At 54.1% G+C, this 13,054-nt stretch overlaps 1 protein-coding gene across 2 annotated transcripts; it reads left to right on the top strand.

The window, feature by feature from the left end:
• Positions 1-764: 764 nt before the first annotated feature.
• On the top strand, positions 765-9,935 carry KIAA0040 (KIAA0040 ortholog). Of its 2 annotated transcripts, none has more exons than XM_030033851.1 (2): positions 765-820; positions 6,988-9,935. In XM_030033851.1, exon 2 carries the CDS (start codon positions 7,099-7,101, stop codon positions 7,429-7,431), a length of 333 nt encoding a protein of 110 aa, XP_029889711.1. In that variant the 5' UTR covers positions 765-820; positions 6,988-7,098; the 3' UTR covers positions 7,432-9,935. The 2 variants fall into 2 exon arrangements, with proteins under 2 accessions (XP_029889711.1, XP_029889712.1); XM_030033852.2 differs by lacking the exon at positions 765-820 and adding an exon at positions 862-1,252.
• The last annotated feature ends 3,119 nt before the right edge of the window (positions 9,936-13,054 follow it).

The raw sequence follows: 13,054 nt of genomic DNA on the forward strand, positions 1-13,054 counted from the left end.
ATAGGGAGATAAAAAAAGAAATAAGATGGAGAGAAAGCAGCAAGTGAAAATTGGGGGGCAATCCAAATTGAACTGAAATCAAATCTTGAAAATATCAAAACCCTGCATGACCTGGAGTGCCTTCTTCAGGTCAAAGCATCATTTATTATCTCCGTGGGTGCACAGCACCCATAAGGCTGCCGGGTGCTGAGCATGGCCGAAAGCAGCCCCCCAGGGTGTCCCCTCCCGCCCTGCTGCAGCGTCCCCTTTCCAAGGACAGAGCGTGGGCATCGGGACGGCGCGGTGGTAATGGGGTGCAGGGTGGCACTCGGGGTGCTGCTTTTCGGGAGGTGGGAGGTCTGCCCTGCCCTTAAAAGCCTCCCACCACCAGAAGCGGCATCGCTGCCCCTGCAAACCCCCCCGCCCAAAAAAAAAAGCTTCTGGGGAAACCTCTGCTGCACCAAAGCCCAGACCTCCTTCCCGGCGAGGGAAAACTTTGCTCTCACCCTCTCCGCGGCAAATTTTGGCGTACTTCAGGCCCGGTTTTGTACCTCCCCCCCCCCCCCCGCGCTCTCCCGCCTCTTTCCTAGACTAAACAACTGCAACTTCGCCAGCCCTTCCTCAGCGCCCGTGGTCCCCCCCTCCCCCGCAGGGTTTTGGGGCTGTGTAAGGGGCGGGGGGAGAACAGGGGCCGGGGCGCGGCGGGGCGCCCCAGGTGGGGCAGGCAGGGCGGCGGGGCCGGGCCGGGGGCGGAGGCGGGCGGGAGCGGGCGTCCCATTTCCTCCGGCCGCCGGGAGCCTCCGCCGGGGCGGGCGGCAGGACGAGCCGAGGGGCCGCCGAGGTAGGTTTGGGGGGTCCCGGGAGCGGGGGTCGCCCGGGAGAGGGGTCCCGGGGGGGAGCCGCTCCCCGCAGCCACCGGGCATCGCCCTGCCGGGCTGGGCGTTATCCTTTGGCTTTGTATTATCCAAACGCAGGGCTTTTCTCTTTTTTGGTGGTGGTTTTTTGTTGTTTTTTTTTTTTACGGGCACATCAACTGCTGCCCGTACCCCCAGTGCAGGCAGCTGCTCTGCCGCGGCGGGGCTGGCTCCGAGGATGGATGGGGTTTGGGCAGGGGCGGTGGGACTGTGGCACAGCCTGTGGGGCAGGTGGTGGCAGAGCCGGCTGGGGACAGTGGCACTTGAGAAGTGGCGATGAAGAGCAACCAGCTCTCAGGGGACACTCGTCAGAAGAAGCCTTGCCCAGCACCAGGGGTTTTGGGTCGCGAAAGCTAGAGGTAAGGTTGAGCCAACAAATTTTGCTGTTCCTTTTCCCCTAGAAAGCTGCGGGGCTGGCCCAGGTGGATCCGCAGCCCCCTGAGCCCCCGCAACCAAAAATCCCTGCGATCCACCCCAGGGTGGGCTGGGTGGGGGGCTGTCTGCCAGCCCGGGGGAGGCAGCGCTGCCTCTACCGTAATTTAGAGGAGACCAAGATGGCTCAAGGGAGCTCCCGGTGCTGCCAGGGATAACAGCGGTGCTTTTCTGAAAGCAAAACTGGTTCTTTTGGCCAGGAGTTGCACCGAACCCAGGGCCAATGGCAGCTGCGCGTGTGCAGATGGCGATGGTGGAGTGAGCTCCAGGCAGCAGCTTGCAAAATAGTTTCACTTTAACCCTGTTATCCAACGTTCATATCAGTAGTTTTCCAAATCGTTCCCTTTAAGGGATGAAAGCATCTACACGTGGCTTCTGGCTGGAAGGTTTGACGGCAGTGGGAATAAGATGAAGCTTTAGTTGGTTTTGTTTGCTAGGTGGTGGCTTTTGGTGTTTGTTTTTTAACGTTTGAGGAAGGTCTCTGGAGCCTGCTGTGAGTTCTGGGAGGCCGGCGGCAAAACTCTTACTATTCACCATTTCCAAAACAGTAACGTGCAGTCCCAGCTAAGGAAACTGCTCGGCCTCAGTGTCAGGTTTCATCCAATTTTCCTTTAAGTCTGCAGGTGCAAACGGGAAAATAGATGTCACTCGTGTGTGCGTGCGTGCGTAGTTGTGTCTCTGCTAGTTGTATCATATCAGAGAGCTTGCAGGCTCTGTCAGAGAAGTTAGCCTCTCCTAGCCTGACCCATAGCTATCACTGCCAGAGGAAGGTGGGTATAAAGCTGTTATAAAGCCAATAACAGAAGGAAATGTTCAAGTTTAATATTGTGATTCCTGCTTTGCACCACTTAGCATCAACTGCATGACGTGAGGTCTCACCAGAAGTGAGGTCTCATCTGCGTTAAGGAAATGAGGGTGGCAGCAGGTCAGACCCTTTCGTGTCACCTCGGCCAGTCCTGAGTTGCAGCCAGACACCGAGTGCGGGGGAGTTCAAATAACCTAGAAGTACTCGGGGCCAAACCCCACAGGTCATGGGCGGTAGGTCGGTTGTCCTCCTGAGCTGCCCCTGCTCTCAGTGAGGATGCGGGGAGAAGCAACTTAGAGCAGCCCTGCTCCTGCCTGAGCTGAGCTGCGTGTCAGCCGAGAGGAGCGGGTTGAGCCTTGTTAGGCTGGAGGGAACTTCACACAGACGTAAGAGCCTGTTGAGGGTTGAGCCTAAAGGACTTGCAAAATCAGGTCCTAAAACACATTCAGCTCTCTCCCCTCTGCCACGGTGACCCTGCGTAGCAGCTTCCAGCCCTTTGCCCCCTGTTTCCAGCAAACTGCAACTTTTTCTGCAAACTCTACCTCCATCCCCAGCCGCTGCGGTTGCTCTGCAGCGCACAGGATGTGGGCAAGCCAGCATTGCCAAGGCAACCCCTCTGTTTTGATTTCCCCATGCTCATGCTGGCAGCCTTTACCCCTCCAGCTCAGCCAGGCAAGCTGTGCACGCCGATGGTTTGCGGTGCCATCCCAAGCTGGCCCTCAAAAGGAGCTTGTTTTCCACCCACGGCCGCCCGTAACTCCAGAGGAGTGGTGGATGCTCCCCACCCTTGAAAAAAACTGCTCCTTCAGAGCCAGTGTGGATTAAAGAACCTCATGTCGGATGCCCAGCTTCGATTAAAACTTACACAAGCCACACAAACCCCAGCCGTGCAGAGCTGCCGTCCATCCCTGGCAGCAGGATTTCCCGAGCAAGTTACCATGTCAGCTTTCCCCTGACTCGCTGCCAGCACCGGCTACCCAAAAACAAAGAGCTCATTTAGCAGGGCATTTAGGAGCTCTCCCTGAGATGCTGCCCTGTCTCCCAGTGCCTCCCTGGCCCCGTTTTTTGGTCCCATACCTTGACCCAAAAAACCAGCTGACCTCCCAGCTGCAGCTCCCATGTGCATTGGGCACCCAGTTCACACCCATGGTGGATCCCGGCACAGCTCTCCCCCTTCGTCCCCTCGCTAAGGGGAGATGTTGCTGTCACACCAAATTGAGCAGCAGCACAAATTTTTCCTAAATGCAGCTCCTCGCTGCGCACGCAGGCTTTCAGCTGGCAATGGGTGGCCTTGGGTAACCCCTCTGCCATTGGAGTTGCCAGCTCAAAAGGCACCAGTTTTTCTACTTTCCCCTCCCCGTTTGGTTGGTTTTTTTTTTATAGTAAACTGAAGAACCCCTTTATTTAGCGCACAGACATCTGTTCATCTACAAAACAAAAGGCGATACATGCACCAAAAAGAAGAGGCATTTGAAAACCAGCTGCGTAGCCATGCTGAAAGGTGGCCCCGGGATTTCGGCGCTGCTTGCTGAGGGTGGTGGCAGGTACCTCTGCCTTCCCCTTGCAAGGGATGCTCAGCCGCATTCCTGCTGCTCCAGGCTTGCCCAGGGCGGCTGCACATCCCTAGCTGGGCACTTCCAGGGAGCAAGCAGTGAGGGCCTCTGCAGCGCGTTCAGTTTGAAGTGGAAACATTTCAAAAGGCTCTGCTACTTTTTTTGTTCTTTCTTTCTTTTTTTTCTCTGCAAACAATTAATTACAAGTTTAAAAGGAAGTTCCAGCCCTCCTCCCCTCCCCTGAAGTTTAGAGGCAATAAATATAAAGCAGCTCAGCGCAGGAATAAAATTGTACATCCTGTTTTGTCTGAAATTAAGGCGGTGGTTGTTTTGGGGTTGGTTTTTTTACTTCTTTTTTGGAGTGAAGTGTATCATAGGCGTCCAGTGTTCCTGCCTGGATAATGAGCTGTCAGGATATTTATGGATAAATGGCAAACCTGCATCACACAGATGATTCAGGCGGAGGAAAAGCTGCTCTGTTTATTTGTGTTGCAATTTAACCTTTGTTACAGCTGTCCCGAAAAAGGGCCTCAGCAAGGATGAAGGTTGGGACAGGGAGCAGTTCTAAGCAGCAGCTCTCTCCACTTTCCCCCTTGCCCTTTGCTTGTAATGCCTGCGGGCAGCAGATAGCCCAGCACCCAGAGCCCTTGCGTATCTCCCCTGTGAGCAAAAGCAGATCTGTAACACTCACCGCTGGCTCCAGGCAAGGGGTAGGAAGAGGATGGATGGGATTTCAGTCTGTGACCCCTTGGTGGTAGCCCGTGATTTCTCAGGTGGGGACGGCGGTGATATCACCAGCCTCTGCTGGGTAGGGGAATGAGGCAATGCAGGGAGCAGCCAGTTTTTGGAGGCCGAGAAGCTGCTCTGCAGCAGCAGTGGGGTGGAAAAGGCTCTTCTGCCTCTTGCAGCACCATCCCTCCCTCCTGGGTGCATGCCTGGCATCCCCACCATCCTGCTTGTCTACTTCCCAAAAAAACCAGACCCCGCCATTATTTATTTTTTTTTTAAATTCCCTTTCTAGCAAAGCCAAAACTGGAAGATGCAGCAGACTGGACAAAAATCCAGCAATAAAACATTAGCTACTAAAGTCTTCGTTTAGCCAAAGCATCTCCCAGAGCACTGTGTCTCATTTGGTAAATCTCAAATGAGAGTTTTTCAGAAAGTCACCCACAGAAATTCATATGCCCATTTTCATCACATTTCCCACGTGTATGTCCAAAAGAGAAACCACCAGCTAATTGGGGCTAGCTCAGCTATCCTTTCGTGCAGATCGAAACAATAAATTCGCAGTGGTCAGTCTATTTCTGTGAGGGGCAGGGAGGGTAAACCCCTTCTTTTTAATAGGATCTGAGCATTTGTGAAGTCCCAAATTGAGAGCTCAGCATCTACACTGAAGGATTCGGCTCTTGGAGTCCCGGCAGTTAGGTCCAAAAGCCAGTGGCCGGGGGTGCCTGGTGAAACAAGACCCCGTACAGCTTTGTAGGTCCCAGGACTGTGTTCCCAAAGGTGGGTTTTTCCCTTGGGAGCTGCCTTTTTGGGGGATACCCACCAGCTTGTGCCTCAGCCGCAGCAGGAGGGCTGTGGTTAGGCGGGACTCGTGGTTTCTTTTTCGGGCAAGGCTGGTAGCTTTGTTGTTTGTTAGGAGGTAGGGTGTAATTGCAAAGCAAGGCGGGAGGATGTGCAGTGGTGCCAACTGGGTGAACTGGAGCATCCCAAAACGTTCGGTACAAGAGAGCGTCCCTTAGCAGGTGCCACAACAGCAATAAATGCGATTGAAAGCAAGGAACGGTAGTGCTTTAGACAAGGAGACTTTATCTGAACCCAGCCTGGGTCCCCTTCCTGTTCCTCTCTAGAGATGCCCAGGCTCTGCGAGAGCTACCAGAGGGAGAGCCAACAAGTCGGTGGTCACAGGGAATGAGTGGAGCAACCCCTCCGGGACACTTTGGAGTTCAGGCTGTACCTCTCAAGTTTTTGTCAGGTGGAAGTGTTGGCTTTCCTTTTAACGTGCTTCAGTTTCCCCTCCTGTGCACATGGGGACTTCAGCATTCCCTCAAGAGGCTGCGGGGCTTGAATCCCAAAGGCTGGCAAAGACACTGATATGAAATGCCAAGCGAGGGTGAAACATGGTATTAGAGCCTGATATTGCCCCTGCCAGCTCTTCATCTGTACAGCCTATAATTTAGTGACCCCCGTGTTGAACCAGAACTGCAAACTCATGGCACAAAGCCCCCTGCCCTATTCAAAACTCCTGGGAGCATTGCCTGGCCCTGGCAGAGGCAGCAGCTCCCTTCCCCTGCAGGAGGGCTTCCCTGGGAGCCCTGCCTCTCAGCAGCACCTCTCCCTCCCTGAGGGAGGGGAAGACCTTACGTCAGACCGCAAAAATGTTCCTCAGCCCTACCCAAACCCTTGGAGCAATTCCCAGGTGAGGCACGGCGGTGGCTCCTCCATCCCCAGCCAACCCTCATCCTCCCCCACCGCCGCCTTTGCAGCCAGCCCCGGGAGCACAGAGACAGCCGTGTGTGCGAGGCTGCTTGCCGACGTCCACCCACCTCACCACTGCCTGCGAGTCCCGCTGACCGTAGCTCCCATAAAAAAATCCAGGTGGTTTAACCGCAGGCCCCACCCTAAACCTGCCGGCGGTGCCCCGGGTGCCAGAGCAGCAGGACCAGACCCCAGCGCAGTGCCCGGGACAGGCACACCTTACCTCTGTGCTTCCCGGACTCCGGGCAGTGCCCTGCCCACAGCAGCTCGGCTGCCCGTCCCAGACCACAGACCATGAGAAACTGTCCAAACCAGACACCCCATCCCAGGGTGGATCAGGGCTAAGGAGAGACCCATGACGTGTTGAGTCCTGGCTCTGATGGCAGCGTTACCGCTCTCTGTGGTGGTCCCTTGCCCACACCAGGCAAGTCCCTTCGTAGACAGGAAAGCTCCTACTGCAGAGAATTCCTCCTCCACTAAGAAATAAACCCTACAAAGGGCTGTAAAGGTTCCACAGTCTGGCTGCCAAGCAAGGGTTAAGATGTACGTCCAAGGGAACAGGATTTGTGCTCAGCCAAAGGCAAGTAGGGATGCCTAACCAAAGCCCTCCTTGCCCATCCCCACCACCAGGAACGAACCCCAGGAGGGGTTGGGAGGCTGCGTTTCTCAGATGGGGACACGCAAAGGGATGTGGCCAGTAGCATGGCTGGCCCCCTGTGGCAGCAGACTTCTCACCCTGCTGCGGCTTTGGCTGTGCTGGCAGCTCCGTGGAGGAAATTGCTGAGGGAGCAGGCACCTGATCCATGTGGTTTTGTCTCTGCAGGCACCATCCAAGGACGTTTGTGGAGCCCACTAGCTGCTTGCAGGAGCTGAACATATCCCAAAGGACCTTCAAGCGAAGGGAGCAGCATAGGCAACCTGCCCAGGAGCTGACATGGAGCAGAAGATCAGCTCTTTCTTTAATTCCATCTTGGAGCTCATCCGTACCAAGCATGAGGAAGGTGTCTTCAACACCGTCTGCCTGGCCGTGCTGATGGGTCTGCCTTTCGTCGTCCTCATTGCATTCATTTTCATCTGCTGCCACTGCTGCTTCTGCAGCCAGAGGGGAGAAAGCAGGAAGAAAGGTGGTCCCAGCAGCAACGGGCAGCTGCACGCCGAGAAGAACAAGAAGAAAAAGAAGAAGAAGAAGAAGGATGAAGAGGACCTGTGGATTTCGGCTCAGCCCAAGCTGCTCTTGCTGGACAAGAGACCCTCCTTGCCCATCTAGTGGACAGGAGGGCGTTCAGGCCCTCCCCTCTGAGATGCTGCCAGTCTTTTCAGCTCTGCACGAGGGGTGAGGAGATGCCAAAGCTGCTGCCACTTTATGGTGACTTTCAAAACAGGCTGATCCCAGCAGCTAGCCAGCGTGTTGAAGGGCCAGCAGAGGGCAAGGCAGTAAGGCACAGGTTTTTGCAAGCTCCTTCCCCTCCACCATGACGGTGTGCCCAAGGGCAGAAACCCCTGCAAAGGACGGGCATTCACACGGACACGTGCCCTGCTGAGCACGCAAGGGTGACCTGCCACCAGGCTGTACATACCTCCCACCACGAGCACAACGCACACGCACCGGGCTGGCACGCAGCGAACTGGGTGCAAGGCTCTCCCTCTGCACTTGTGTGCAAGCACAGGCACCGTGGCACAGACAAGGGTGTGCAGGACCACATGCACTCAAAATACCGAGCTGCCTGCACACTCCCCCTGCACAAACATGGACGTCTGCATGTGAAGCAAGCGCGGGTGTGCCTCATTTGCTTGCCCTGCCATGGAGATGGCACAGCTTGACTGTCTAGGCTCCGTCCAAACCCAGCTCACATTGGAGAAGCAAAAAAAGCCGAGAGCAGGGTAACCCCAGAGCTCAAAGATGTGCCATCTCCCCGGCCACCAAACCAAGGCAACTGAGAGCATCTGAAGCTAGATGCCCTCAGCCCAACCTTAGAGACCTCAAGACACCATCTTAAGGCAGCGAGGCAGAAGGATGCTTTGCCACCCAGGCTAGAGGCAGGGAGGAGAGAGGAGGCTGCAAGACCAGCCCTTTTGCACCAGCACTTACTTATAAAAAAAATCTTCCTTGAAAGACTGTTTTATACAGACTTGCCTTTAGAGAGCCCACCATGCTACTGCAAGAGCAGAAACACAAGCTGAGGCTGTGTAAAGGCTTAGCTATGGGCATTAGAGTTATTTATTGAATGACTACTAAAGAAGAGCAGGACCAAAGGCCCCTCTGTTGCGGGGCTAGGCACACCGAAGCAGTATTGAACCAGCAGACGTGCTTTCCCAGCACACTTGGCCATCACCTCTCCCTGCAGCCCTTGTGCATACGCAGACCCACCAGCACCCGCCGCCACCAGCTGGTGCCACATGGGCAGCTCCGTATGCCACACAGAGGGCTTGTGTGTGGCTGTCAAACCAGACAGCTCTAGGATTTGGGATGTGCTGTAGGAGCAGAGGGGAGTAAAGTTCATGCCCACAGTCATCCCTTACCCAGGGATGCATTATACAGCTGGACCCTGCACCCCTCTCCATCCTCATCTCCCTTGGCCACACGACGGCTCGGCCGGGCACAGCAGCTAATGAGACCACACACAGCTCTCACTCCTACTCTGGTTTTGACCCTCTGCTCTCCCTAGGCCTGCATGCCCAGCCTACCTCCTCAGGAGCTGGGGGTCTCCTCTGCCCCCCCGCCCCGCAAGGCTCTGTCTCCCCCAGCTTGTTTTGCCAGCAAGGGATACGCACACGTGTCATACGCACACGTGGAGAAGCCCTATCACATCTGGTTTTTGCCCTGTGTCTGTACACTGGATGTTTTCCTCCTGTTTTCTTCCAGTTCTTAAGCTGCTGGAGCAGACTGGAGCTGCCAGCCAGAGCCAGACATCTGGGGGACAAGCAGCCAAACCCATGTGGGCAAGCCTGGACAGAGCTGCTGGACACGACCGCTTCCAGCCCAGGCAAGGGCAATGCTGCCTTCCCCTGGCTCCCGGGGCACGCACTGGCAGGGGGAGCAAAGCCATTGGTTAGAAGCAGCCACTTGTGCCACCTGGTCCCAGCACAGCCTGTTTTGTCCAACGCAGACGGGGCGATGATGTTATAACATCACGTCACGGGGTTTGGCTGCATGCGGCTGTGCTGGTAACAGCCGGGAGGCCAGGCTCCTCCTCACACAGCCCTTTAAGTTGACTCCATATGTACCTTATTTTCCAGCTTGCTTTGTTAGCATTGAAATAAGTGACTCCCTTCTCCTCCAAAACAGAAAGCAACATATAATGCTATAAAAAAATAAGGATTTGACACACCTAATCCTCGAGAGAAACATGCTGGAATAACTCTGGTCTCTGTCCCAAACCCTCAGTCCGTCCAGGACCCCAAAGAACCAGCACTGCACTTGTATTATTCTTTCTTCCTTCCCTCCTTTCCCCCATGCAGGTACTTCTCCCAGCCCTCTTGCCTCCATGCTCACCAGGTGGGCAAAGCAGCCTCCTCCCACAGGCAGGAAAGCTGCCCACGCAGGTGCTCCTGCTGCAATCCAGAGGCACCAGCAGCCCTGGAGGAAGGGTGGTGCTGCCTGGAGGAATGGAAAAAAATCAGAGCGAAGGGTAACGCAATGGGAGGCCAGAGGCTTACCCGAACAAGCAGAGGCACGGAGGCAGCCGGCTCTGGCAGAGTACAGCCTACTTATTGTGGAGCTGCTGGGCTTTGCAGGGCTCCCTGCAAGATGGTCTTTCACTGCACGGGTTAGCAAGTAATGTTTCAGACAAGGGCAGCCGATTCCTACAAGAACCAGAGAACTGTCAAGAAAACGTCTGTGTTGTGTCACACACAGCATCTCCGATCCAGGCTTTAGGGAGTTCAGAGCCAGGTCTGAATTTCAAGATCTCCCCAAAATCATCATTCAAACCACCCCTGGGCTGGACAGGGAGGGACCGGGATACAACCCTGCCCTGATCAGTCTGACCAGCAGATGGTCCAAGTCTCTGCACCCCGTAAGGCACGGCAGCCCCATGGCTGACTTTGCTCAACCACTGCTGTTTTAGCCAAACCATGCACTGAATCAGCTGCTTCTTGACACCAAAGCAAAAGAGCAGTGACAACCCAAGGTACGCCAGAACCTGTCACCCATCAGCCAAGCAGCAGCAACCCTGCAGCACCCACACTAAGAAGGTGGCAGGAGATGCATGGTAGAGAAACACTGCTGTGTGAGTCCCTGCTCTCCAGACACCTCTGCACTGCCTCCCCACAACTGCATTTCAGTATCAACCTTTTATTTTCCTAAACAGTCCATGCAACCTGGGGCGGGGGGGGGGGGAGAGAATGACCAAAAAAACCAACAAACTTTTTGCCTTTTTTTTTTTTTTTTTAACCAAAAATAAATGACTCTCAAACTGCAAACAAATGTGTCTCTGGATCTCAGTCATGTGTTTGTTTTCCTGGGGAAATCTTGTGTCTGTGTCCTGGCCCTAGATAAGACACGGTGAGAGCTCAGCAGGCAGAGGCTGTGCAGTCTCTGTCTGCAGCCAGCTGTGCAGCCCAGAGACATTTTCTTAAAGAAACAGCTTAGTTTAATCAAGTTTAATGGCCTTGCCTTGTTAATGAACACAACCAAGCTCCTCTCCCCAAGGGCAAAAAGTAGTGGGAAGAAGAAAAGCAGTGTTTGTACGCTGCAGGAAGTGGGCTGCAGAGGGGGGTTTTTTTTATCCTTGCAGAGGGTCAGCAGCTAAGTATTTGACGGTGTCTGCAGCTTTGCGCAGCCGTCTGGGCAACGTTGTAGGACCAGGCACGCACCTCTGTTGGGCAGAACCTTTCCAAATTGTGCACTGCTGAGCTCTCCCTCCACGAGGGCAAAAATAAATCTGCCTCTCACCTGGACGATGCACCAAGCTGCACCCTGCCCACAAAGCTGAGGCTCTGGAGCAGACTGACAGTAGGAGATGGGCGGGACGGCAGCGATGAGTGGCTAGAAATGGCAGAGACAGACTTTTGGGGGGAAGGAAGGAGCAGTGCATACCTTGCTTCTCTTCACACGGCAGCCCTGCACACCATATTGAGGGCCAGGTGCCCATCAGTAGCATGGGCTGCGGAGGGAAGGGGAGGTTGCTGGGTCCCAAGTTAGAAACAGGCAGGGGTTGAAGCCAAGTTGAGCATCCTGAAGCAGTCCAGGGATTGAGGGGGATACAAAAATTGCCCCCACAGGCTCATGAAACCCCACTAGGAGGGGAGAACAGGACCTTCACTGACTTCCTCTATTTATTGAGCCAACAAAGCCTAGAGCCGTGACCAGAAGTAACACTGCTGCTTTCCAAGAAAGTGCCCAGTGCAGTAAGGCACTCCATCTTCTCTTCAAATTACACCAGAGAGCAGCATCTTTGGGATGAGGCATGCCTTCTCCCTCCTCCTCCTGGGTCAGTGTTGGGACAGTGGAGAGGTGGCTGAAGAATCCACCACCTCTCCCCCTGCAGCAGCATTTCGCTGGGGTCCCCCACAGCAGCACTGGCCGTGCTGCACCCTAGATGTATCACAACAGATAGGTCCTGGCTCCTGGGGCCCAGCCACAGGACAGCCCCCATTGACATAGTAATGCCAAGGCAGAAAGGATCCTTCTGGGATTCAAATTCTGCTCCTGGGCATGTTGCAAACCTCACTGGCTATAAAATTTAAGTGATCTCAGGGCAAGGCAGAGGTTTCAAGAATCTGTTTTGGCCCTACGGTATCACCGTTACAGAGCTGGGTATTGCAGCAAAACACGGGGTAGTAAGAGGATGTGAAATTTTTATGGGACTACCCCAAGCAGCCTGAGCCTTGAAAACAGAACAGACGTTTCCTTAAGTCAAACAAACTGCATCATCTGAGCAGTCCCAACTTCTAAAGCTGTAGCACAGACTCTGGTTAACCCCCAGAAAGTCTTTCCACAGAGGCCAGCTAGATACAGGGACGTTTCTCCTGCACTAGTAGCATGAAGAGATGATGCCATCCTGTGGCTGTTCGGAAATACTGACTTCCCACAGCGGTTTTCCAGCAGCCACCACTTTGACTGCCCTTCATGGTGAAAGAGGGGCATGTCATTAGGAGGGACAAGTAAACCCTCCTCAGAAACTGCAAATAAGGCGTCTCATTTGCCTTTATCTCTGAAATACAAAGCTCATACCGCTCAAGAGAATATTCTCTACTCTCGCGTAAGATTCAGCTGTAGAAGAGAACCATGTTTTGTCTCTGCACAGGAAAGAGCTGCTGGCAGCAATCATGCTTGCTGCTTTTTAGAGCATACGCTTACTTTTAGAGGGGCCGTGTGTGAGGCTAGTCCTCCGGTCCCCCTCAGTCACCTTCCTCATGTCTACACTGTGCCCTTCAACTGAACAACATAGTGAAACCTGTCCTTACCTACAGACAAGTGGGCAACAGGGAGAAATCACTTCATCACCCTCATAGTTTTCCTGTGTCCTTCTCTCACGCTCTTAGCACAGAGCCTGCAAAACACTTCAAGTGCAATTTTCCTTTCCTCTCCTCCCTCCCCCAAACCGGGGCTTGGATATCTTAATGCAGCTCAGATGAATCTTTGCCTGCCCACCCATGCAAGAGGCACGGCCCTGAAAGTACTATGAAGAATTTAGTACTCGCCTTCGAGATGACTCTCTAGTTAGGTCTCCTCAGCCAGGTCCTAGCAATTATAGATCAATTAATTGCTTTGCAGTATTAAGTCACAAAGAGATCATATAGTCCCCATCCCTGTTTTGGAGCAGACTCCAAAGACCTAATCTTCACAGCCCTGGTCTGGGTCTGGGTATTGCTCCATCTCCGTAAAGAAGGCTTAGTTTAAATAGGAAGAAAAATAATTCTGCCACCCAAAGCAAAGAAGACAGAAA

This window comes from Aquila chrysaetos, chromosome 12, assembly GCF_900496995.4.
Source record: "Aquila chrysaetos chrysaetos chromosome 12, bAquChr1.4, whole genome shotgun sequence".
NCBI classification, from domain to species: Eukaryota; Metazoa; Chordata; class Aves; order Accipitriformes; family Accipitridae; genus Aquila; species Aquila chrysaetos.